The sequence below is a fragment of the Heptranchias perlo genome, chromosome 19, assembly GCF_035084215.1.
Source record: "Heptranchias perlo isolate sHepPer1 chromosome 19, sHepPer1.hap1, whole genome shotgun sequence".
In the NCBI taxonomy this organism is placed as follows: domain Eukaryota; kingdom Metazoa; phylum Chordata; class Chondrichthyes; order Hexanchiformes; family Hexanchidae; genus Heptranchias; species Heptranchias perlo.
In genome coordinates this window covers 22,111,972-22,138,949 of record NC_090343.1, presented here as the reverse complement: position 1 = coordinate 22,138,949, position 26,978 = coordinate 22,111,972, and the positions used below count along the sequence as shown (strand labels likewise).

Genomic DNA, 26,978 nt, shown 5'->3' with positions numbered 1-26,978 from the left:
ATCACACGAGAGGACACCACCCACCAGGTGCATGGTTCATACTCCTGTGACTCGGCCAACGTTGTCTACCTCATACGTTGCAGGAAAGGATGCCCCAGAGCATGGTACATTGGCGAGACTATGCAGACGCTGCGACAACGGATGAACGGACACCGCGCAACAATCGCCAAACAGGAGGGTTCCCTCCCAGTCGGGGAACACTTCAGCAGTCATGGACATTCATCCACCGACCTTCAGGTAAGCGTTCTCCAAGGCGGCCTTCGAGACACACGACAACGCAAAATCGTCGAGCAGAAATTGATAGCCAAGTTCCGCACCCATGAGGACGGCCTCAACCGGGATCTTGGGTTCATGTCACGCTACATGTTACCCCACCAGCGAACAAATGTTATCTGTTTTTAATATAACGGGTCAGTTGCTGTCTTTTCTATGTTTCTACCTCTCTATCTCTGTTTTTTTTTGTTTGTTGTTTTTTTTGGTGATTTGTATATTCTGAGACCTTGCAGGTAACACCTGTCTGTCTGCACACTGATTGCCTTGGCAACGGGCAGTTGAAAAAATTGTCTGTAATCACCAAGCATTGTTCTGTGAATTATAAATGCGATTTCATTTTGACATCGTTCACCTGAGGAAGGAGGAGGCCTCCGAAAGCTTGTGAATTTAAAATAAAATTGCTGGACTATAACTTGGTGTTGTAAAATTGTTTACAATCTATTAATAAAGCCCAGGATCCCATATTCTTTTTTTTAAAAACAGCCTTTAAAACCTTTCCTGCCACATTTAAAGATTTGTGTACATACACCCCCAGGTCTCTGTTCCTGTACCCTCTTTAGAATTAGTTTATATTGCCTCTCCTCATTCTTCCTACCAAAATGTCTCACTTCACACTTCTCTGTGTTAAATTTCATCTGCCATGTGTCTGTCCATTACACCAGTCTACATCCTCCTGAAGTTTGTTACTATCCTTCACATTGTTTACTACATTTCTGAGTTTCGTGTCATCTGCAAACTTTTAAATTACACCCCGTATACCCAAGTCCAGTTCACGAATATATATTAAAAAGAGCAACGGTCCTAATACCGACCTTTTATATCACTTCCTTCCTTTTATATTCAATATCTTTACACATAAAACCTATTTGCCATTTTATGGTCTTTTCCAACTCCACTCCCACCTTAAAGATCTGTGTAACTGCACCGCCTAGGTGAATGAAGGGATATGGGAACAGGTGGGTGAATGTGATTAGGACTATTTGTTTCAACAGAGCATAAACACCAACATGGACTGGCCTGTTTCCATGTTATAACTTCTGTGTAGATCTTTGTTCCTCCATACATTAAGAGTCTTATCAGACAAATGTTCTGAACAACAAAATAAAAATAGGAATGAGCTTTCATGAAATATGTGAATGTATACCCTAATGTGCAATGCCTCAAATTATGTGAATGTACACTTAAATATACAATGCTTTCGAATTTCCTCTGAGCTGTTCTTGCTCTGCTGCCGTAACTTTGTCAGAAATGCAACGGAAACTACGTTTACACAAGTAAATGGGGCTTCTGCTACACTTCTGGTAAAATTACAGCAGTGGAGTAGCAGCAGCTCCAAGGAAATTCCAGGCCACTGGCTTCATAAAATACATGACTGCAAACCCATACATAGCTGCATAAAATATATGAATGTACTTTTTTTTTGAGAACACAATAAAAAAGTCTTACTATTTATTGTAAACTTCCTTTAACTTTTTTACCCTAAAATATACATCTAATTTCTATACATTGAACTGCATCTGCCCACTCTGCTGACCTACGTCCTCCTACGTTCTTCCTCAGTTTGCTGTCTGCTAATTTGATAACTTCAATGTCATTCTTCTTGTGCCTTTGTCCAAATCATTTATTTAAAAGGAAACCAAGAGAGCCCCTAGCACAGATCCCTAGGGCACACCATTAGTCAACATCCCGCCAATCTGATAACGGCCATTTACTCTTATCTGCCCGAGCCATCTCTATCCATGTAGCTGCATTCTTTTTTAAATGGCATGTGTACTGGTGAACAAGCTTATGAAAAGCTAAAACTTGGACAACCTTTCGATCAAAAATGTAAAGAAATCATTCAAAGGACACAATTGATTACTAGTGCATTCTTGCATTCATGGCCTAGAACTTCTGTTCAGTCAAAACGTCAGCAGAAGTTCATCATGGTACGACTTCCACACACTACAAAGATGTACACCAGACCTTGAACAAATTTCCGGGTCAGATCATTTGAATAATTTCTGTAGATTAGCTGTGTACTCAGGCCTGCCACAGCATAGTGTGATCAGCTGCCTTGGTGCTGCCAGCATAAAACTTTTTTAAAAAAAGACACCAAAGAACTGGATGCAATCAATTGGCCATAGTCATTTTTAGCCTTTAAACTTTAAATCCTGTCTGTTGTGCATAGAAATTCTGTATGTCAGGGACAAATAGGCACCTCTTGCATTTGGGGCTTGATCGGGTGGATGCGGTAAGGATGTTCCCAAGGATGGGTGAAACTAGAACTAGGGGGCATAATCTTAGAATAAGGGGCTGCTCTTTCAAAACTGAGATGAGGAGAAACTTCTTCACTCAGAGGGTAGTAGGTCTGTGGAATTTGCTGCCCCAGGAAGCTACATCATTAAATAATTTTAAAACAGAAATAGACAGTTTCCTAGAAGTAAAGGGAATTAGGGGTTATGGGGAGCGGGCAGGAAATTGGACATGAATTTAGATTTGAGGTTAGGATCAGATCAGCCATGATCTTATTGAATGGCGGAGCAGGCTCGAGGGGCCGATTGGCCTACTCCTATTTCTTATTCAGTGTTGCTATGGCACAAATCATGGGGCAGAATTTACTCACTTGTGAATGCCGTTCTTCAGTGGCATCCTGTCTCCGCCGGCAAATCGATGGAGCAAGTTCACGCATTTACGCATGTGCACTAAAACCCAGAAATCGTGAACTTGCTCCTATTGGCTTACTGGCGATTTGACACCTGCGAATTAAAGTGGAAATCGCTTGCCATAATCATTGAAATCACAGAAAAATTATAAACTTGCCCAGCTGGAACAAAGATACTTACACCACCAAAAGGTACGCTAAAAAAATACCAGCTCTACACTACATTTTAAAAACAGGCTGACTCTTAATGACTGCCAAACAATTAAAAATTAAATTTTAAAAATGTGGAGTCTTATATTACTCCTTATTGTAATATTTTGTTCATTTTTAAATTTTTAAACAAATTTTAAAGTTGACATTTTTAAAAAACTTTTCACTTCTGTCTTTAATTACTTTAGGTTTTTATAATTTTTTTTATTTACAATGACTTACAGAATATTACTTTAAATGAATGAACTTTGCTTGCCTGCTTGTGGGCATGACTTCTCTTCATGACAGATTTTGTGGGTGCGTCTTCCATTCTCACAGACATTTCCCTATGCAAATCAACTCATGTTCTTCAAAGGCTGGGTTAATGTCGCGCATTTTTTGAAAACTTCCAAATCACGCAAGTCTGCGCCACAGAGCACGCGATGAGTAAATTCGTACATTTAATTTGCAGGAGCTGCGAACATTGCCAGGCCGCTCTGAGCAAGTTCCGGCTTCATGGAAATTACATCAGCTGACACGTTTCCATCCTTTACATATCATTATGGTTACCTCTATGTGGGCCAATATATTGTAAGTCACCTGTAACTTTAGGTGGGAAATCGGACTTTGGTAAAGATGGGCAGGAATTCCTGACCAAGTTTCCACCCAAGAAAAAAAAGTCAGCAGAGATGGGGTGAAAAATCTAGCCTAATATATGTAAAGCAAGAATGTACAAACTCTGTCTTTGGGGCTGCTTAGGTGTGTACCATGAAGGTGCATGGGTCATATATAAAGTAGAAATCAATATTCCTATTAACAGGAATATGTGTTCTGATTTGGGACTTATTTACCAATGAGGCAATAGCACCAAGAATCCTTTCTGAACCTCCAAGACCATGACATTGAAACAGGACAAACCAGAAAGTACAAATATAACTGAGTTTCTGGGCTTAGTGGAATCAGGCTGCAAATGTCCCTAAGTCACAGTTTGCACTATCCTGATCTAGTGTGCATTTCAAAGGTTTTAACATTGAGGAGACAAAGGGTTAACTATGTACCAACTTTTATTCTGTTTTATTTATTGCAGAGAAATGACTAAACAAGTACTTGCTTACATCAGTTCATCTACCAAGCAATCTGCAAAAATATGAAACCGTTAGAGCAGTAACCAATGTTTTTTTTTAAAACTTTTTTTTAAATTAAGAAGCTAATCTGAAAAGAATTTCTAAAGAAATTGTTACATTTTAACAATTGCATTAAAAAAAACAATTTTGGCATATAAAGCACTGAACCGTGCTTAAAATCTACCATCTTTACTCTAAACTGAACAGTATTAAATATTCAACTAAGTTATTACAAATTACAATATTTTGTTATACAGACGAGATACAAGCCACCGGAAACAGTTTTACAGGGAAAGTCATTTTAAATTTCTCTATTCATCTTGTATGTTATTTTTAAAGAAGTGCTTGCCATAAATGACGCAGTAATGTACAGCAGAGCTAAGCGTACGCAAGTTTTGCAAATACTCTACATGGATAATGCTAGAACTTTTTTAAATGAGAGAAACTAGTCAATTTAGTAGTAAACTATTAATAGGAAACTGTTAATCAACCAAGTCTGTAAAAGTGCTCACTTATTTCATTGCAGTATATGTCCCCCTATATTTTTCAAACTTTAGCTTAAGTGCAATATGTTACAGTTATTACTAGCAGTCATTTCTAAGACTTATTTATCTCTATAGTACAGTAGGTATAATTTTAATGGCTCAGGTAAAGGCAGACTCAGGATTTTTTCTCGAAGCAAAATTACTGGAGGCTCAGGTTTAAAGTCGCTGTATTCCTTTTCATCATCATCTCTCCTGACATCCTCCATGTCCTCATCGTTATCATCAAAAGGATTTGGAATTCGACTTGCAAAAACCTGCTTTTCAACAAGGACAATTGCATCCATTCGTCGCCTGCGGATCCGCCTTCTTTTAAATCTGGATGGAACCTTTGGAGGAACTCCGCCATTTGACTTGTCCTGATTTATTGTATTTTTAAGAGTCCGACGAATGCAGATCCGAGTCAAGTCTTGGAGAGTTCCAACGTTAACTGAAGCTGTAGAATCACAAATTTAAAAAGAATTCACATATCTATTTCTTTGCAATGTAAACTAGCATACAGCAAAAATAACAGTATTTACGAATTCAGCACTAGAATATTCTCTACATAGAACCCATTACCAAAACTACTACAAGTAAAATGATCAGCTTTTGGGGGACTGAGGGAGGACTGAGAGGAAAAGAACAATGTGTTATTCACAATAAGTTTAACCTGATATGGATCACCTCACCTAACTGATGATTATTTCCTTGTACACAATACTACTGAGCTTTTTTTCTGTTTGATAGGTACTAGAACTTCAAAAAAAAAGTTCAAAATAACAAGGAGATCTAACAGAGTTGTTCAAAATTGAGGGGCTTTAATAAAATAAGTTGAGAAAAACTATTTCCATTGCCAATGAGTTGGTAACTGAAGGGCATAAATTTAAGATCATCAGCAAAAAAACAAAGGAAAAAAGGTCAGGAACATTATTTTTGAACAGATAGTTGCTGGACATGGAATTCTCTACCAGAAACAGTGGTGGAAGCAGAATCCATAAGTTTTTAGAATGAAAGTGGATAAATACTTGAAAATGAGAAAATTAAAAGGGTATGAGGAAAGGGCAGGGTAATGGGACTAAGTGGGTAGCTTTTCAGAGAGCTATATGGCCTCCTGTGCTGTAAAATTTCCACAATTTTATGATCTATAACACTTAACAAAAGGAAACAAATCCTTAAAAAAAACAGAAGCTCAACAGTGGTTAAAAAAGAGCTGCAAAAGGCTACAAAGGATACCAAACAACAAGCAGAGAAACAAAAGACAAAAACACAAGACAGCGAGGAACTGGAGCTGGATGGATAACACAGGCTGATGCTGCATGTAAGTCAGGTTTCTCAGTTCAGCAGCTTGAAAGCAACTTGGTCCAGGATGGTTGATGAGTAGCATTTTTTAGCCCTGGGTTAGGTATACAGCATTTCCACTACTATGGAAATCCTTTACAGAATACGTATAGAAAAACACAAAAATCTGATTATTTAACAATTGGATGCTCCAATATGCAAGTTTTTCATCCTTCTTTTGATTGCTCTTCCACTGATCAATCACCCCTAACCTTGTCGATCTACATAGGCTCCCAGTCCCCCAGTGCCTCAAATTTAAAATTCTCATCCTCTTGTTTAAATCGCTTTATGGCCTCACCCCTCTCCATCTCTGTAACCTCCTCCAGCCCCACTACCCAGGTCTGACTCTGGTCCTTTCCACAACCCCCCACCCACTCCCTTCACCCCACTATTGGCGGCCATGTCTTCAGCTGCCCAGGCTACATGCTCCGAAATCCCTGCTTAAGCTCCTCCACCTCCCTCTCCTCTTAAGACCATCCATATAACCCAACCTTTTGGTCACTCCTCCTTCTTTGGCTTGGTTATTATTTTTTTTTTCTGATTACACCTCTGAAGTGCCTTGGGATGTTTTTCGATATTAAAGATGCTATATAAATGCAAGTTGTTGTTATGACTCAGTGCAACACTACCAAGCCATCAGAGGAGCCTAGATATAACAACTTTCAGGATGTCAGCAATCTCTTTTCTCTCTCTTTCCCAGCTGATAATTAGCACTAAACAGTGGAACCATGTTGCCTTATTCCTTTTAAAAAAGGAGGGTAAATTTTATTAAGCCTTCTGATAAATGTTTTTAAACCAAATAAATCAGACGACGTCAGTCGCATAGTGGTTATGTTACTGGACTAGTAATCCAGAGGTCCGGACTAAAAATCCAGAGTCATAAGTTCAAATCCCGCCACGGCAGCTGGCGAATTTAAATTCAATTCATTAAAATACTAGTATCAGTAATGGTGGCCATGAAACTACCGGATTGTCGTAAAAACCCATCTGGTTCACTAATGCCCTTTAGGGAAGGAAACCTGCTGTCCTTACCCGGTCTGGCCTATATGTGACTCCAGACCCACAGCAATGTGGTTGATTTTTAATTGCCCTCTGAAATGGCCTAGCAAGCCACTCAGTTGTACAATCTCGCTACGAAAAGTCATAATAAGAATAAAACCGGACGGACCACTAGGCACCGGACATGACAACGGCAAACCAAGCCCAGTCGACCCTGCAAAGTCCTCCTCACTAACATCGGGGGACTTGTGCCAAAATTGGGAGAGCTATCCCACAGAATAGTCAAGCAACAGCCTGACATAGCCATACTCACAGAATCATACCTTTCAGCCAACGTCCCAGACTCTTCCATCACCATCCCTGGGTATGTCCTGTCCCACCGGCAGGACAGACCCACCAGAGGTGGCGGTACAGTGATATAGTCAGGAGGGAGTAGCCCTGGGAGTCCTCAACATCGACTCCAGACCCCAGGAAATCTCATGGCATCAGGTCAAACATGGGCAAGGAAACCTCCTGCTGATTACCACCTACCGTCCTCCTCCATGTTGAGCACCACTGGGAGGAAGCACTGAGGGTAGCAAGGGCACAGAATGTACTCTGGGTGGAGGTCTTCAACGTCCATCACCAAGAGTGGCTCGGTAGCACCACTACTGATCGAGCTGGCCGAGTCCTGAAGGACATAGCTGCCAGACTGGGCCTGCAGCAGGTGGTGAGCGAACCAACACGAGGGAAAAACTCACTTGACCTCGTCCTCACGAATCAACCGACGCAAATGCATCTGTCCATGACAATATTGGTAGGAGTGACCACCGCACAGTCCTGGTGGAGACGAAGTCCCGTCTTCGCAATGAGGGCACCATCCAACGTGTTGTATGGCACTACCACCGTGCTAAATCGGATCGATTCAGAACAGATCTAGCAGCTCAAAACTGAGCCTACAGTGCCTCATGGATGCCATCAGCAGCAGCAGAATTATATACCAGCACAATCTGTAACCTCATGGCCCGGCATATTCCTCACTCTACCATTACCAACAAGCCAGGGGATCAACCCTGGTTCAATGAGGAGTGTCGAAGAGCATGCCAGGAGCTGCACCAGGCCTACCTAAAAATGAGGTGCCAACCTGGTGAAGCTACAACTCAGGACTACATGCATGCTAAACAGCAGAAGCAACATGCTATAGACAGAGCTAAGCGATTCCACAACCAACGGATCAGGTCAAAGTTCTGCAGTCCTGCCACATCCAGTCGTGAATGGTGGTGGACAACTAAACAACTAATGGGACGAGGAGGCTCTGCAAATATCCCCATCCTCAATGATGGCGGAGTCCAGCACGTGAGTGCAAAAGACAAGTTTGAAGCATTTGCAACCATCTTCAGCCAGAAGTGCCGAGTGGATGATCCATCTTGGCCTCCTCCTGATATCCCCACTATCGCAGAAGCTAGTCTTCAGCCAATTCGATTCACTCCACGTGATATCAAGAAACGGCTGAGCGCACTGGATACAGCAAAGGCTATGGGTCCCGACAACATCCCAGCTGTAGTGCTGAAGACTTGTGCTCCAGAACTAGCTGCCCCTCTAGCCAAGCTGTTCCAGTACAGCTACAACACTGGCATCTACCAGACAATATGGAAAATTGCCCAGGTCTGTCCTGTCCACAAAAAGCAGGACAAATCCAATCCAGCCAATTACCACCCCATCAGTCTACTCTCAATCATCAGCAAAGTGATGGAAGGTGTCGTCGACAGTGCTATCAAGCGGCACTTACTCACCAATAACCTGCTCACCGATGCTCAGTTTGGGTTCCGCCAGGACCACTCGGCTCCAGACCTCATTACAGCCTTGGTCCAAACATGGACAAAAGAGCTGAATTCCAGAGGTGAGGTGAGAGTGACTGCCCTTGACATCAAGGCAGCATTTGACCGAGTGTGGCACCAAGGAGCCCTAGTAAAATTGAAGTCAATGGGAATCAGGGGGAAAACTCTCCAGTGGCTGGAGTCATACCTAGCACAAAGGAAGATGGTCGTGGTTGTTGGAGGCCAATCATCTCAGCCCCAGGACATTGCTGCAGGAGTTCCTCAAGGCAGTGTCTGTGGCCCAACCATCTTCAGCTGCTTCATCAATGACCTCCCCTCCATCATAAGGTCAGAAATGGGGATGTTCGCTGATGATTGCACAGTGTTCAGTTCCATTCACAACCCCTCAAATAATGAAGCAGTCTGAGCCCGCATGCAGCACGACCTGGACAACATCCAGGCTTGGGCTCATAAGTGGCAAGTAACATTCGCGTCAGATAAGTGCCAGGCAATGACCATCTCCAACAAGAGAGAGTCTAACCACCACCCCTTGACATTCAACGGCATTACTATTGCCGAATCCCTCACCATCAACATCCTGGGGGTCACCATTGATCAGAAACTTAACTGGACCAGCCATATAAATACTGTAGCAATGAGAGCAGGTCAGAGGCTGGGTATTCTGCGGCGAGTGACTCACCTCCTGACTCCCCAAAGCCTTTCCACCATCTACAAGGCACAAGTCAGGAGTGTGATGGAATACTCTCCACTTGCCTGGATGAGTGCAGCTCCAACAACACTCAAGAAGCTCAACACCATCCAAGATAAAGCAGCCCGCTTGATTGGCACCCCATCCACCACCTAAACATTCACTCCCTTCACCATTGGCGCACAGCGGCTGCAGTGTGTACCATCCACAGGACACACTGCAGCAACTCGAAAATGCTTCTTCGACAGCACCTCCCAAACCCGCGACCTCTACCACCTCGAAGGACAAGAGCAGCAGGCACATGGGAACAACACCACCTGCACGTTCCCCTTCAAGTCACACACCATCCTGACTTGGAAATATATCGTCGTTCCTTCATCGTCGCTGGGTCAAAATCCTGGAACTCCCTTCCTAACAGCACTGTGGGAGAACCGTCACAACACAGACTACAGCGGTTCATGGCGGAGGCTCACCACCACCTTCTCAAGGGCAATTAGGGATGGGCAATAAATGCCAGCCTTGCCAGCGATGCTCACATCCCATGAACGAATAAAAAAAAAGTAAAGATTGTGTCACTTTTCTTAGGTCTGACATTTTACTGCCAGATTTAAAATCAAATATGATGCTACTATTTGGAGAAAATCCAAAAAAATATTTTTCTGTCAGTTTTTCTTCTTTCAAAACAAATGACTTTTTTGGTATCAGATGCATGCATTTATCCAATTTTACAACCAAAAATGATATCCTGGTTGCATTGTAAGTACTGTTGAAATCAGCCACCTTATTTTCTCTCTAGCCCCTTCCTGCCCTCTGATCTTCTCAATTTATACAGATGCTGTAGCTTAGAATGTAAGCTGCTCCAAGTACTCTGTTAATGTTGCTCAAAACTGGAAACTTGGAGGCATGACAGGATTCCCTACAGGAGTCCTTCTCACTTGATTCCAGTGGAAAAGCACTTGGACTTTGCTTGATGTCTTCTCATAACATTGCTACCAGGAATTGACGGGCCTGGGTGCAATTGAACCCATCCCCCTCTCTCTCCCCACCCCACCAAATGTCCTGTTTAATGAAGGCAATCTCTTAATGTAATTTTTTTTCCCTATTTCTCTTTTAAGAAAAAAGTTAGTCCTGATTCCCCACTAGCCTAATGGCTAAAGGCATAGTTTAGAGAAGCACTAAGTTATACAGAGCAGAAGTCCCAATTTGATTCTCGATGATGTTTGATGATCTCACTTGGGCCATTATAATTGGGTTTTGCACCCCTAGGCTGAGATGGGGAAAAACGTCAGTCAGGATCCTTGCCCTTGATTGCTATCCAGTGTTGGAAAGTGCATGTGCGGACATTACATGAGAAGGGGATCAAGTTGATTTTCTTCCTATTTTAAAATGTTTTCCACTCACTCCTTAAGATGTCGACTCTACTGGGGCTAAGCATCCTCCAGTCCCCCACCCAAATTGCCATTATTCATGTGTCAGCCTTGACAGCAAGCGTCGACAGACTATTCTATTGCAGGGGATGTCACAGCTAATCCTGATGCTGTCCTCATTTGATGTTCACAAATGTGCACTCTAGCAGGGATTTCTGGATAGTAGGGCTGAAATAATGATTGATTTTCCTCTCACTATCCCTAAAAGCACCCATAGTACTGCCTAGCTAAGATCGCTTAACTCAACACAGACTGGGAATCATACCTAGGAATTTGCTGGTCTGTTTGGCTAGTTACTTCATTGCATAAATATTAGTTGAGCCAATTTTCTTCATCCTTAAAGCACAGCTTCACCATGATCACTGGCTACAGACTGTACTTTACATGGTTTTGTCACTTATGACCATTAAATTGCCCATGGGATGCAAGCATACGAACGCTTAATGCATTTGTTTGAAATTCCACTACTTCAGTGGAGTTGCTAATTCATTTAAAATAATGCCTCCATTAAAATAGTGGAGAGAATAATTTCAGACTAATGAGTTAAGTGTTCACACATTAGTATTCCATGGCATAATTTCAGGGCCTTCATCTCACTTCACAAGATATTACAGAGATACAAATATTAAAACATCTACTTGCAAGGGTTAATATTTGGGGGGGGAAAAACAATCACATACTATAAACATAATGAACAAAAGAGAAATAGTTGAAATATGAAGCTTATCCCACTGAGAGGAAAACCTTTGGAATGTGTAATTCAGAAATAATGTAATCTTCCTCACTCCATATCCTCTAGGTACTTTGTAAACCGAAATTAACCATAAGGATGCCTGTAGATCAGACAACATGAATGAGAGACTATCCTGGTTCCTCAAATAATGCAGTCAACCAAAAAAAAAGATTAAAAATAATATATGCAGAGATAGATGTTGCACTTGAAAGTAAATTCAGGAAAAAAATTAAAATCAAATTAAGATCAATCGACAGCTGTATCATCAAAGTGTGATTCTATTTTTTTTTAAAAATTGTATGATGTAGTAATCATAGTGAATGCCAAACTTAATTATTGTACTGTTCAAGCGGTGAGGGAAATAATAAATTAAACTCTGTAAAGTTTAATAAAATATAACCACTAATGTTGTAAAAACCCAGGTACTTCCCAACTACATTAGCACAAGAACTAGTGTGTTATTAGTGAGTTAAACTGCATGCCAAAATCTCATAATTCCACATATATAGATATGTCATTCATAGAAAACATTCATGTAATTAGCAAATCTCCAAACGGTAGAAAAATATTTTGAATTTAAAGCCTTTGAGGTTTAGTATAAACTCCAAGAATGTGACACACAACTAGTATCTGAATTATCTAAACGTGTGCTTATATTTACAGTTTTACCAATGCTACAGAGCAGATTTATGAAGACACTAATCATTCACTGTTGGGGAATTTGCATAGAGATGAGTAGCTGGAAAGCAGATTACTAAATACACCAATTTATTCACTAAAAAATGAAATTCTCATATTAAGTATATTAAGCTACTGACAAACTAATCACACTAATAAAACTTACGCAATTGGACTGTTCGTACTTTCCCAACATCTGTGCTGCAAGGCTGAATTAGAGGAGCAAAGGAGACAGCCAAGATTTTTTCAGTTTCCCAAGTATTCAATCCTGTACGTGTTATCTTAGTTAGCTGCATCAAAGAATCATGAGAAATATTAGATGCAAGTAGGAGTTATTATTAAATAGAGAATTTTCAAAATGCAACATAATCCCAATTGTTGAAATGAAAATACTTGAAGGGGAAAAATTTGCAGGGCTATGGGGAAAGGGCAGGGGAGTGGGACTAATTGGATAGCTCTTTCAAAGAACTGGCACAGGCACGATGGGCCGAATGGCATCCTTCTGTGCTGTATCATTCTATGATTCTGTGAAAAAAAAAATCTATACATATAAGGGTTAATTTTGAAAAATTTTGCTAATGGATGGAAAATCATGGAGAGTACAGCCCAAATTCCAGGTATGTGCTACTGATAGCTGAGACTGAGTGTTGGGAACACAATTTCAAAAACTATTCTAATGTTCATATATTTTATGCAGGGGTGTTGAACTACATTTAAAAAAAAATGCTATTAAATATTTTGTAATTAGTCATATTTTATGATTTGTACATCAATAAGAACACAATGCAACAGATCCAGCACAGGGATGTGGCACTTAGGTACCTGTATTGTCATGAGTCATAATGAAATCACTTCCCGAAAATAAAGAAACAGCACCGTACTACCTCCCAAGATGCTTCACAACCAAAAAAATTACTTTTGAAGTGCTAGCAATGTTGTTATCTAAGCAAACATGGCAGGCAATTTGCGTACATGATGCCACACAAGAAATTAACTAGTTCTTCTGTTTCTGGTGACGACTCCTATGAAAATCATAGAAAGAAATAATAGCATACAGCAGGGCACAAGAGACCAGCAGTCTCAACAATAAAAACATTTACTAGCAAAGGAAACTGAAATCTTTATGATTTTTTCCAACATATTCTACAGATAATTTTTAACACAATGTTTTGGAGTTTGCTCCTTGGAGTATTATTTTAATAAACATTCTACACTTACCTAATTCCAGAAAAAAAAAGTTGTCCAACTGGTTCAAATCACCTGTTTCATTGTTATTACTCCTTTATTATGGAGAACTTTCACGGAGGTAAATAGTCTACTTCAATGGAAGTTATTTGACTTTAGGTTTCTATGCTTAATGCATCAAAACTCAAGCTTCACGTCACCTAACCACCATTTCTCGATTTACCCAAAAGGATAATTTTACAACATCGTGCTTCTCATGTGGAACCTGACTGCTGGGAGTGCGTACTGGAAATTCGGGCATGCACCCCCAAAAAAGGACAGGAAGGGAAGTTGGGTGGTCAGTAGTTTAGTGGGAATAGGATTGAAAGAGCAGGAGGTGGGTCTCATGAACAAGATGAGCTCGGAGAAGGCATGAGGGGAGATAGGAGAGAAACTAGAGAAAGATGTACGTTCAGGACTACAGCAGATAGAAACTTGGGGGAAGTTTTGGCTTGGTAGGCAAGGGGAAGGGGTGGATATGGCAGAAGCACTCAAGTTTAGTGACAAAGAAGTCCACGAGCTCCTCCCCATTGTTGTTGAAGGTGAGGGTAGAGGGGGCATGAGAGAGGGGTTTAAAATGGAGATGGTTCGTAGTGGAGGAAACAAGCAAGGGGATATCTTTGCATTCCAGGATGATCCTAAGTAGTGAGCAGTTTTGGCAGAGGATAGCAAGGCCCAAGAGTGCTTGATGTGGTCCTGCCAGATCTGGCAACGGATGGCCAAACCAACTAATGCCAGATACGTTCAAGTCTGCGCCCCATGAACTTATGGGAGCGTGGTAAACCCGCACGAACCAAACTTACCGTTTCCAACGCGATCGCACGTGGTTAACGTCCTCTCCGGGTTTCGCGCCCTGCAGCTAGCCTGACTGACAGGCTGGTTACCGTCAGGAGTTGCAATGCTTGGGGGGGGGGGGGGGGGGCGGTGAGAGATCCAGATGTCATCCGGCGCTGGAAAGGAAGACCAGGGCGGGCGGGGGGAAAAAGAGAGAACGGAAGATCCAGCGCTTCACCAGGCATGAATCAGAAGCAGTCGGCAAGCTGCCCAGGTAAGTTAAAATTTTTTCTAACTACTTAATCTGTCATAGGTAAAGTACCTCAATGAGGTACATTTGGCTCTTTAACTGTCATCCCGTCAGCTTTAATTGCCAGTGGAACTTCCGTTTTCCGGTTGCCCGCGTGCACACAGGTGGGTCCCTGGGAAACTTGGAAGTCAGCGGGTTGGAGCTTTTTTCCCCCCAGGGGCAAATGCAAAAGGAAGTGGATTTGGAAGGGGATGGGAGATGTGGGTGGTGAGGGATACAAAGAAGAGATCAGAGATAGCCTTGTCTGCGATTGTTGTAGAGAGGTCACGGGAGATGGCAAGGTTGAATATGATGTTTTACACTGCAAAGGCTGAAGGCATACAGTTAGTTAATTGAAATTAATCAGCTTTAAACTTACCTTCTCTTCCAATGGCATGACAAGGATTCCACCAATTTTAATCAGATTTCTCATGTACTCTTCGTGATCTTTCTGAACTCCTGCCCCACAGTAGACTCTGTCGTATTGACGACTATCTGAAGCAATCTCCAGACAGTTACCCACGACAAAGGATGGCTCGCAGAATTCAAACCTAAATTTACAAAAACATAACAGTTGTGACAAACTGTTTCTTAATTAATTTATTATAGTGGTCAAGTGAATGTTTCTCAGAATGACAAGATGTAGTTCATGTGTTGGGATCTCTTTACTCTCCATACACACAAGTGATTTGCACAGGCGTATAGCTGAACTATGGTCAAACGGAAACCAAAGTAGGGAGCATTGCAAACAAACAGTGAGTAAGAATGCAGGAGACCACAGGAGGACATAGACAAGTTAGAGGGAGTGGGCAGAGGTGCAGCAAACAAAGTTCAGTGAAAATAGTTGGAAAGAGATATGTTTTGGGAAAAAGAACAAAGGATAAAAATATCTGAACTGGTAAAATTCAGAAGGTATAGAAGAGATCTAGGGGTGTGCAAACACAGATCTTTAAAAGCAGGATTGCAGGTGAAAGGATAAATAGGAGTTTAAGTTTTATATAGAGGCACTGAATACAAAAAGCAAAAAAAATGAAGAATCTGTACATACACTGGTTTTGCCACAGTTGGGGCAGTTTTGGATAGCCTATTACACAAAAGGTACTGGAGCCATAGAAAAAGTGCAATGCATGTTTTCTGGACGTTGAGGATGGGAGGACATAGTTATGATAAGAGATTTGGAAAACGAGGTCTGTATTCACAGAAGAGAAGGCTAAGGAACGATGTAATAGAAGTGTTCAGAATTATAAAAGGTTTGGGAAGGGAAAGAGTGAAAGATTTCAATTGGTTGATGAGTCAATAACACAGGGCCATAAACTTTGAATTAGAACTGGAAGCATTAAAGGGTGGATTAGAAGAATTTGTTTCAAGCAAAGGGTTATTAAAAGAATATAGAATACATTATCATAGGTGGCTATTGAAGCCAAGTTAATGACAATGCTCAATGAGTTAGGCAAGCACTTGAAGGAAATCAGCTCCATTGTGGACCTAGCTGTAGCATAGGATGATGATCAAAATGGCCTCCTTTTGTGCATAGATTTCTATAATTTTATAAAGTTTTTCTTTTACAACGATGATTTAACTTCTCCGAAGGTCTAGAGGATAAAGCCACCATTTGTGTAGCAGGTTTAATTTGTTGTCAGCGCTGAGTTAGTCAGTTTTAGGGCAACAGCTGGGGCTTAAAAATTGAGCTCATTGCTCTTGGGCCAGAAAGGGGGATTTTTAAAAAAAAAACAAGTCTGATTGCTTTGCAGTGATCCTGTTGGAAAATGTTCATGTGGACATCAGGTGAAGGCATGATTGGGCTCATTTGTGATGCTTTTCATGATGGAATAACCTGCTAACATTGACTAAGTTCACAGATGAAGGTTGGCTACTTCACATAGGTACTACAGCATGGCTGGCCTCTGTGGAATCATACTACATAAAGTGTCACTGCCTTTAAGAGAGATGGGGAGAAAATAGGGATTTAAAATAAAATGTTTTTTGTTCAATTCACATTGTAGACCTGCACATTTTAAATACTCCTGATGCTTACAACACAAGTGTTGAATGAAAAAGCATGAAAATATTAGATGTTTCAAGGTGATACAGGTCATAGTATTTTTCTGAAAATAGTTCATGAGTATAAAATGGCTACAGTTTTGTCAAGAATGTGCAATTAATAAAGTTCTGAGAAAAACAAATTTTGTTGGCTGCAGCAGTTAAGTTGAAAAGTTTTTTTAAAAATTCATCTTCAGTAATTAGTGACAAATATTAACATTTTTATTGGTATATTTCCCTTGTGTGGTTATGCAGGGGGAAAAAAAAAGTATTTTTTCCATCATCTACAGGGAATTTTGATTCCAATCTGGGAATACTGTGCCATGGATAATTATATCTATACAAGCATAAAATTAAACACTGTGGATAATGGATTCAGGTTTGCTTATTCTCTGAATGACCACTACAAAAGGTAAACCATTTTTTTTGAAAAAAAGCACACAATAATTGCTGGCAATGAAAAGTTAAGAATTTATATCATGAATCATAAAAAACAAGGTATGCAACAGTCCAATGGCCACCATAAACCTTTGTTCTTATTTGCAAGCACTATATATGTTAGGCGCAAAAATCAGATATATGTTTAGTTCCCATGGGAAAGACACAAGGAGTTGGCATGAGGACTAGTCAGTCTGTAATCTGCATTTGTGAAATTTAACATGTACAAGCACAGCATCCATTCAATTAGAAACATTTAGCTCGAGGTCTAGAGTACTCACTTATCAAAACTGTCACTTGTCTTAATGAAGTTCTCAAGCTTTTGGTTGGCATAGTCCACCACATCAACATGAAGCTCTATTCCATGATTTACTCCAAAGGGGCCTGCAGGCAGAGGCCTAATAGTTAATGAAAGTAACTCTAACTAATAGAGGAAATCCAATCTGCCACAGAGTATTATTTGCCAAAATCGAAAGCAGTCAATAGTATTCTTTCTAATGTCAAATTGGCTCAAGATACTTTAGAATGCATTTTCATTTCAAGATATAGGTTATATTCAAATAAAACTACTAGCACTGAACATGACAAGCTACAAAATACAGTGTACACATGCATTGTATTGATAAAACAATTTTTGTGACACGTTTTGGAATAAAGGAAAATTACAATTTTGATACAATTGCAACAGGAGTGTATTATTGCAATGAGGAAGTGCATCTGGGTATACCACAAAAATAAAAGTGAAGTTTATTACAACATATAAACACAGTAGATGCAATATATTCAACCATCCAAGGTAATAAGATGACAACTATGTTTTACTGAGTGAAACTACAAGTAGCGATGGTAGAAAGGGTATACTTATCAGAAAAAATTAAAACCTTGATATTTTGTGTAAATTGATTTTCCCCAACTTGTTACATACTATCAATTATGACTTTCAGAAGTTTATGACATTATCATTTTGTTATTTAATCCAACAGATAAACACAGTATTCTGGATCAGATATTAAGCAAAAACACAAGTGGCACAAGGATTAGAGCAATGAAATATTATACTACAGAACTGATTATTAGGTCTAAGTTAAATACTGGTTTTATGCATGTTCAAACCATCATAACCTTAGCCTTGCATTAGAATGTTGCAAAACACCTCTAAGTCATGCACTACGTACAACAGACTTGCAGTCCCAACTTTGGCAATACAATAATGGATTTGTATCTGGAAAGGGTGTAGGTCAAGAACAACTTTAAAAGCATGTGCTCAAGGGTGTAACTGATTGATCCGGTAACTATAAACTGCTCAGTGAGATCATTTGTTCCCCTTATGTGTATTACAGTCTCGTAACAAACTACAGTATGTATTTTCTTCATACTACATGTAGATTTCAAGGTATGTCACTGTACTTACAGTGGAAACCTTAAACAAACTGCAACTGTCTTAACATATTGGCTCACCTAAAATTAAGCCAACCATTGTACTCAAATAGCCAGTGCCACTTCCAAGGTTCAAAAAGGACAATCCTGGCTGTAGGTCCAGTGCTTCCATTACCTCAGAGTAAATGCAGGGTGCAGACAAATGGATATTACCATTTTTCCAAGCCAAGTCTTTATAGGCATTATCTTTGTAAATTTCCAAGTAATAATCGGCACGATCTATGGCTCGGAAAGCTTGCTCTACCACTTCTGTTCGGATGTAGTGTGCTTCTTTCAGGTTGTCGATTAAATCATCATTGTCTTCACCAGCACTCACAGCACCTCCCATCTTTCTCAATTGTTAAAACTGCACATTAAAAGTTAAGAAATTGTGAGATACTATACATGACAAAGAAAACAATACCTTATTGTTATTCAATATGATGTCAAATGGTTGTTTAGCAATACATTTCTAAAAGCAATATTCTTTACATAAATTTACAACTCAAACTTCGCATTTTGAATTGGTGTTTGCTACAATAGTCTTCAGCTCCAACCAAAATGAAGTAAGTTACAATTGCTTAGATGAAAATCTTTGTGTCTTCTTTCCCATTGCGAAGCATACATGGTGTATTGCTATACCATGTAAAACATCATCTGAATATGAATCCTAGTAAAGCAACACTTTGGCAAGCAGGTCAAAAATACTTAGCTGTATTCTTTTTTGAAACTACATTATTTGTTATGTTAATTAAAAAGCCATTTTCAAAATCATAAACTTAATATTGCCGAAATTTACAATTTATAATGACTGCCTTAGTGTCAGGCTTTAGACAGTCTTCTCTACAGGTGGTTCTTAAGAGACGGATTTCACTATATATTTACTACAGACAGCTGGTTGCCAACAAGCTGAAATCTAGCACTACTAAATGGCTTAAAAATGTACTACAATGAATGTTGGCACAGTTGAAAATCTATTGCATGTTTAAGAAATATCCCAGAATCCTTGCTATTGCCCGAAAATAACTAATGTGTTTTGGGCTCTGCAGTTTTCAAAAACTTCTTAATGAACATTTAAAAAGGGTTTTAAAATCAGCATCAGCTAGGAAAGCAGTCATCTTGAAATGTGACCCTTTCCCTTAACTGCTTAACATTTACTAAGTATTAGTAGTGATAGGAGCTGTACAAATAGATTGATAGCAGATCCAATACTCGATCAGAGGTTATCAGCACGGGATCCCATTATTTTTTAAGAGGCCATTGCCACTGACTCAGGATTCCCACCTTACATCACGCCACGTAATTCGAGCAACTATTAACTATGCATTCATTTGACTGCAGGTTATACTGAACAATTTCATACCACAGAACTTGTATAAACCTACACAAGCAAGTACTTAAAATATTTTAATAAGTATGTCCCTGGTCTATCAATAATTTTTGTTTTACTGTTTTGACTGCTACTTATAGCAGCAGAGACATTACAGTGCATTTGGTCCTTCAAAATATGACTTCTGCTGCCTCAGCGCCCTAATGGGCGAGGACAATGCTTAATGCAGTAATAATCCATATACAGGTCAGAGGATCCCAGATTCAATCTAAGCTGAGTTAGTTGACCTTAGGGAATGGGAGAAAATTAGCCAGGGCTCCAGCTCTTGATTATTATTCAGTTACCCCAACCGGAAAGTTTTGTGGGTGTTCAACAGGATCAGGCGAAGCTTTGATACCTTTCACAGGCAAATGCCCATTCACACTCACTGCTTAAGTTCACATTTGAATAATGGCCACCAGAGTGAGATATCGGAGGGTGAACTGTGCCTTTGGGACTATACCTTAATAAGTCAGTTCCTTCAGGAGAGAGGGACAAAATTAGAAATAAAAGTCCTTTGTCTACTAAAAATAGGCATACGAACAGTATAACACTCCTATTTGTAACCTTTGAATACATTGTTGCTAGCCGATCAAACCAGGTTAGCCATAGAAGACAAGGTGCTGCCGCAGCTCTTCCCCTTCTGCCAGCTCCTGCACTGTCTGCCCAATGTGGCACTGCCATTCAGGTCTTCTCACAGTCTCACCATCTTCCTCGTTTTTTTCCCCAGCTGAGATTCATTCCATTACCTTCCGCCATATGACATACATGCCCTGCCCATTGCTTTGTCAGAATATGGTCTGTTACTTCATCATGTCATAGAACCATAGAAAAGATACAGCACAGAAGGGGGCCATTCAGCCCATCGTGTCCGTGCCGGCTCGAAGAACAACCAGGTGCCCATTCTAATCCCACCTTCCAGCACCCAGTCCGTAGCCCTGCAGCTTACAGCACTTTAGGTGCAGGTCCAAGTACTTTTTAAAAAAGAGTCGAGGGTCCCTGCCTCTACCACCAATTCAGGCAGCGAATTCCATACACCCACCACCCTCTGGGTAAAAAGGTTTTTCCTCATGTCCCCTCTAATCCTTCCGCCAATCAGCTTAAATCTATGTCCTCTAGTTCTTGAACTCTCCGCTAGGGGAAACAGGTACTTCCTGTCTACTCTATCTGGGCCCCTCATAATTTTGTACACCTCAATCAAGTCACCCCTCAACCTCCTCTGCTCCAAGGAAAACAACCCCAGCCTATCCAATCTCTCCTCATAGCTGCAATTTTCAAGCCCTGGCAACATTCTTGTAAATCTTCTCTGCACTCTCTCCAGAGCAATTATGTTCTTCCTGTATTGTCACTTCAGTATCTGTCACTCTGTTCTCCTTGCTGATACTCAACATCTTCCTTCCATACCAATATCCAATCTATGTTTCTGTGCCACATTGTTGCTAAAATACTACAGATCATATTTATTATTTCAGTTTATCCATGTAGCATTTCTGCATTATTTCTTGTGATTATTTTCAACAACCTATATGCACAGATTCCTGGTTAGTGCTGCAGTTTAATTATTTCATCTGATCCAGCACTTTCGATAAACAAAGCAATCCTGAGAGCTTTTAACAACGGGATAACCGGAGGTAACCCAAGTAGACAGACGATCAACTCAAATATTTACACCCAGCTTCACTTGAGGATGCCAAAACATTACAAATAAAATGCAAAACATTTTGCAATGTAGTTGGGACTCAGGGACAAACTGCAAAGAATCACATGAGGGCTACACAAAAAAGCAAGTGGTATACTCAGCGTGTGGAACAGAACTTACAAAATTTTAGGAACTTTTCAAATCTTTTCAGTTGGAAGTAAGTATTTTGAATTTCTGACCCGATAACTATGCTTGTAAGATGATTTAAAGGCTGGTTTTGTAATTTCTCAGCAATATTTAGTATTGGAGTGAAAACTTCTGCTGTCTCCTCACTACATCATTATCTACCTGAAACTTAACCAAGTGCCAGCATATTTCTCCAACTGGTTGTTGGGAGATATGCAAGAGTGGCTCATGCTGACTCAATCTCAATTTCTTTACCTCATCAAGTAAATCACCAAGCATCCACTCAGACTTGCATCTGCTCCTTTGCACCCTAATTAAGATTGAAAACTTACCAAGACAGTGGATGGTGTCTAAAAGCAACTGATCTCTCCTACCAAAATAAACCATTATTAACTATTTAAACTGAACTTAAATTCCACTGTGACTGGCTGAAAAAGTCACCAATAGAAAAGCTTTCACTGTTACCTGCTAAACCATTCGGTCAGTGACAGAAACAAAAGCACTTAGCAAAGACTACAGTCTTCTGAAGTTACTAAGCACCTTTGTATTTTAGTTACATGGAGTCCTAGGTTCAAAATCTGGGCTTGTTCCATTTTCAAACAAAGGGAGCTTTATGGTAGCTTAAGAACAAATCAGGTGGAAACTATCATCAGACTTGGATTCAGTTTTGCCTCAGTTTGCAATTATTATGCTACACACCAGAATGCAGATTTCAGCAATTTTAAAGCCACTCTGACCTCCAAAATGCAGTATAACCAGGATGTAAGCCTCAAGATAGTATTTTACTTCCATTGTGTAGCCCTCTATACAAGTACAGAATAATTGGACCTTAATAACCTTCAGTATAAAAGTCAATATTAAATACATTCTATCAGCTGTTAAAATCGCACAATATAAATGACTTGGTTAAATACAAGAGTCACTATAATATTTATACTAGTCATTCTTTTTGAAACATGCTGGTTTTTTTCCCCTCTAACTCTTCCTTGATCTATAAAGCGGTGTATGAAATTTAGAGAACATGACAACTCTTAACATCAACCATGTTTTACATTATACAACATAGGAAAGTACAAGAGCTGAAAAGACTCTGCAGCCTATCCAGCCAGTCCCAAAAACTAATACCATTGAACCATCTGTTTCCTCAAATGTCTATCCAATTCTCCATACTATCTGCCTCCACTGACTTAATGGACAAAGGGAGTCCAGGGAATATTCATCACCATAGTATAGTACAACATAGAAGGAGTCCATTCAGCCCATCGTGCCTGTGCCGGCTCTTTTGAAAAACTATCTAATTAGTCCCACTCCCCTGCTCTTTCCCCACAACCCTGTAATTGTTGTCCTTTCAAGTATTTATCCAATTGCCTTTTGAAAGTTACTATTGAATCTGTTTCCAACACCCTTTCAGGCAGTGTATTTCAGATCATAGTCACTTTGCATAAAAAAATGTTTCCTCGTCACCTCTGGTTCTTTTGCCAACCACCACAAATCTCTGTCTTCTGGTTACCCACCCTTCTGCCACTGAAAACAGTTTTTCCTTATTTACTCTATCAAAACCATTCATGATTTTGAACACCTCTATCAAATCTCCTCTTAACCTTCTCTGTTCTAAGGAGAACAATGCCAGCTACTCCAGTCTCTCTGCATAGCTGAAGTCCCTCATCTCTGCTACCATTCTAGTAAATTTCATCTGCACCCTAAAGCCTTGGCAACCTTCCTAAAGTGTGGTGCCCAGAATTGAACACAATACTCCAACTGAGGCCTAACCAGTGTTTTATAAAGGTTTAGGATAACTTCCTTGCTTTTGTGCACTATGCCTCTATTAATAAAGCTGAGGATTCCATATACTTCTTGTTTTAAAAAAAACAGCCTTCTCAATTAGTCCTGCCACCTTCAAAGATTTGTGTACATACACCCCCAGGTCTCTCTGTTCCTGTACTCCCTTTAAAATTAGTTTATATTGCCTCTCCTCATTCTTCCTACCAAAATGTATCACTTCACACTTCTCTGCATTAAATTTCATCTGCCATGTGTCTGCCCATTCTAACAGTCTGTCTATGTCCTCCTGAAATCTATTATCCTCCACACTGTTCACTACATTTCTGAGTTGCGTGTCATCTGCAAACTTTGAAATTATACCCTGTATACTCAAGTCCGGGTCATTAATATATATCAAAAAGAGCAATAATGACCTTTTATATTCAATGTCTTTACACCCCTTCTCACCCTTTTTGAACAGGGGTGCAACATTTGCAATCCTCCAGTCCTCTGGTACCACTCCCATATCTAAAGGAGGATTGGAAGATTATGGCCCTTACTTCCCTCAGTAACCTAGGATGCATCCCATCTGGACTGGGTGACTTTTCTACTTTGAGTACTGCCAACCTTTTAAGTACCTCCTTTATTTTTATCCTCTCCAATATCACTACTACCTTCTCCTTTACTGCTACATTGGCAGCATCCTCTTCTCTAGTGAAGACCAATGCAAAGAATTCATTTATTACCTCAGCCATACCCTCTGCCTCCACAAGAACTCCTTTTTTGTCCCTAATCAGCTCCACCCTCCCTTTGACTACCCTTTTACTGTTTATAAAAGGGAACCCAAAAGCCTTTTATGTTAGCTGCTAATCTATTCTCATATTCTCTTTGTCCCTCTTATTTCCTTTTTTGGATCTCCTCTGTACTTTCAGTATTCAGTTTGGTTCTCTTCTATATTAAAGTCTTACATTTATCATAAGCCTCCTTTGTCAGTTTCATTTTAATCTCTATATCTTTAGTCATCCAGAGTGTGCCATTTTTCCCCTCCTGTGGATGTGTCTACTCTGTGCCCGAACCATCTCCTCCTTGAAGGTCTCCCGTTTTCAATTACTGTTTTGCCTAACAATTGCTGATTCCAACTCACCTGGGCAAGATTCCCCTTTAACTCAACAAAATTAGCCTTCCTCCAGTGTGCATGAAGGGGTTAAATCTAAATTATCTGTGTATCTTCCTTCTTCTAAGCTTGAACCAATGCTCTTATTGAGTTCATGGCAATCTCAAACATCTATATTATTGAGGCCAATTTAATCATTCCCTTAAGAATTTTGAATTCTTAAAGTAACCAATCCCAGGCTCTTCAACTTCTTTGCATAGCTCAGATCCTTAAAACTACATTAAAAGAAAGAAACCACATTAGCAGTTTGATGGATCCTTTCTGCACTGCCTCCAATCAGGATAGCTTGCTGTAGCGGGGCAATCTAAAAGCACAAATACCTATTGTCAATATTTTGTTGTTATAAATACAATCCACCGGCTATTCCCCAGCTGTCCTGTCGGCGGCGCTGTGCCTTGCTTGTCTCGAGCTGCGAACATTCAGCCTGCTGCTGCAACCCAACCCAACCCGGGCCGCCGCAACGACATTTTCCCTGTACCGGTCAAGGTTTTTTTTAAAAAATATGTACTTTCTCATCGTGTCGCATCGCGAGTGTTAAGAAGACGAGCACAGGCTCGCCGCTTACCGCGTCGCGCTGTCTGGGCTCTTTTGTCAAACTGCCGTTCAGCACTCCGCTCACTTCACCATGTAAACACTAAGCAGTGACGGACGCAGGAAGTGCGTCAGTCGCATGCAAAGTATAGGGAAAATATATGCTAATGATTACGGGGAGAGCGCCTGCGCAGTGTGGCCACACGGAATTGCTGACCATTGACGGCGGACTGTCGTGTCTTCTTACAAAACTTTTCAACCCAGCAAACTTGGAAAAGGGGACCAGAGACCTTTGAAAGTCAATTCACCCAAACGGATATTTAAATATCCTAAATATTTATGAAATACTTCATGCTATTAAAATGCAAGGCAAGTTCCATTTTTATTTAAGGGACTGTGGGATTTTTTTACCAATGTTTTGGGAATTGTATTCCGCAGTTTTGTCAGTTTATAATTTAGGGCCCATTGGTTTCTGGCAACTGAATAAATTAAATGCTGGTTCTATTACATGAGATTACAGGATTTTCTGGGACTTTTTTTGCTGGTGTTTTGATGGATCATGTTATGTGAAAACCACTAACTGGTGACCTCACCTATTGACATGGTATTCACAAGCTTCTAATTAGCTTATATAATTGATATTCTTTATACAAATCCAAATGCTAAAAGCCCCAAATAGTAGTGTGTCCCTTGTATTCAAGGATGATGGTGACAATAATGAAGTGTGTAAAAATTCACAGTAGCTGGGTGTGTTGATGCAGGTCGCTACATGACAGACATCATCTACCACAAGCCTCACACACGTTCCTGGGGAGTTCTGTTGATCCTTCTGATGTTGCTGATCCTTCTGTCTCTTGCAGCTGGCACGGCATTGTCACACAAAGTCCTTCACTGCTTTTCTTATTTCAGCACACCATTGTTGTCTGTCGGTGTCCAGGGTTTCCCAAGAGCCAGTGACCATGTTGCACTGCTTCAAGTGAACCTTCGGAGTGTCCTTGTAGCGCCTTTGTTGTCCACCCCACTTTCTTCTGCTATCCACCAGTTCTCCAGAAACTACCTGATTTGACATTTGTCCTTCCTAATATGTCCAGCCCAACGGAGCTGCACATGGATTATCATAGCCTGAATGCTAGTGCTGCCAACATATTCCAGTACTTCATCGTTAGTGATCTTGTCCTGCCACTTAATGCAAAGTAAGGTAAGAAGTGTCTAATGAAACCTTTCCAGCTGTTGAGTGTGCCTTCTATAAAAAGTCCATGTTTTGCATCTATATGGGAGATTGGTAAGGGCAATCACCTTATAAACCTTCAGTTTAGTGGAAACCTTGATACTGTGCTGATTCCAAACCCACCTGGACAGTCTACCAAAGGACAGTCTGTCTGTAAGTGAGCCATCACTTCCTTATTGATCCATACATCATCAGATAGTATGCTTCCAAGATAGGTGAACTCCTTGACAGCATTCAGTTTGGTTTCGCCAATTGTGATTGATGGTCTAACATAGGGCTTGCCAGGAGCTGGTTGATACATTACTTCATTTTTCTTCAGACTAATAATAAGCCTGTAGGTGTTAGCAGAAGCTGCAAATTTGTCCATCATCAGTTGAAGTTCCTTTTTGGAATGCGCCATATATATCATATCTATACCTAAATACTTAAGGAAAAAAGACCAAAGTTGGCTATATTAACACATGTTCATGCCTCC

At 40.3% G+C, this 26,978-nt stretch overlaps 1 protein-coding gene across 2 annotated transcripts; it reads right to left on the bottom strand.

The window, feature by feature from the left end:
* Nucleotides 1–4,147: 4,147 nt before the first annotated feature.
* LOC137335224 (protein-L-isoaspartate O-methyltransferase domain-containing protein 2-like) lies at nt 4,148–25,401 on the bottom strand. 2 transcript variants are annotated; one of them, XM_068000465.1, is made up of 6 exons: nt 25,310–25,401; nt 18,658–18,982; nt 17,481–17,583; nt 15,101–15,272; nt 12,601–12,724; nt 4,148–5,208 (listed from the first exon to the last, which is right to left on the bottom strand). In XM_068000465.1, exons 2-6 carry the CDS (start codon nt 18,962–18,964, stop codon nt 4,835–4,837), a joined length of 1,080 nt encoding a protein of 359 aa, XP_067856566.1. In that variant the 5' UTR covers nt 18,965–18,982; nt 25,310–25,401; the 3' UTR covers nt 4,148–4,834. The 2 variants fall into 2 exon arrangements, with proteins under 2 accessions (XP_067856566.1, XP_067856567.1); XM_068000466.1 differs by having other exon boundaries at nt 25,253–25,328.
* Between the last annotated feature and the right edge of the window lie 1,577 nt (nt 25,402–26,978).

Excerpts from the sequence above, each read along its gene's own strand:
- LOC137335224 (XM_068000465.1), bottom strand. The coding sequence starts at position 18,964 with ATGGGAGGTGCTGTGAGTGCTGGTGAAGACAATGATGATTTAATCGAC. Across the intron at positions 15,273-17,480 it reads ACAAGTGACAGTTTTGATAA|GTTTGAATTCTGCGAGCCAT; the intron begins GTGAGTACTCTA and ends TTGTAAATTTAG. Across the intron at positions 5,209-12,600 it reads AGTACGAACAGTCCAATTGC|CTTCAGTTAACGTTGGAACT; the intron begins GTAAGTTTTATT and ends GTGATTCTACAG.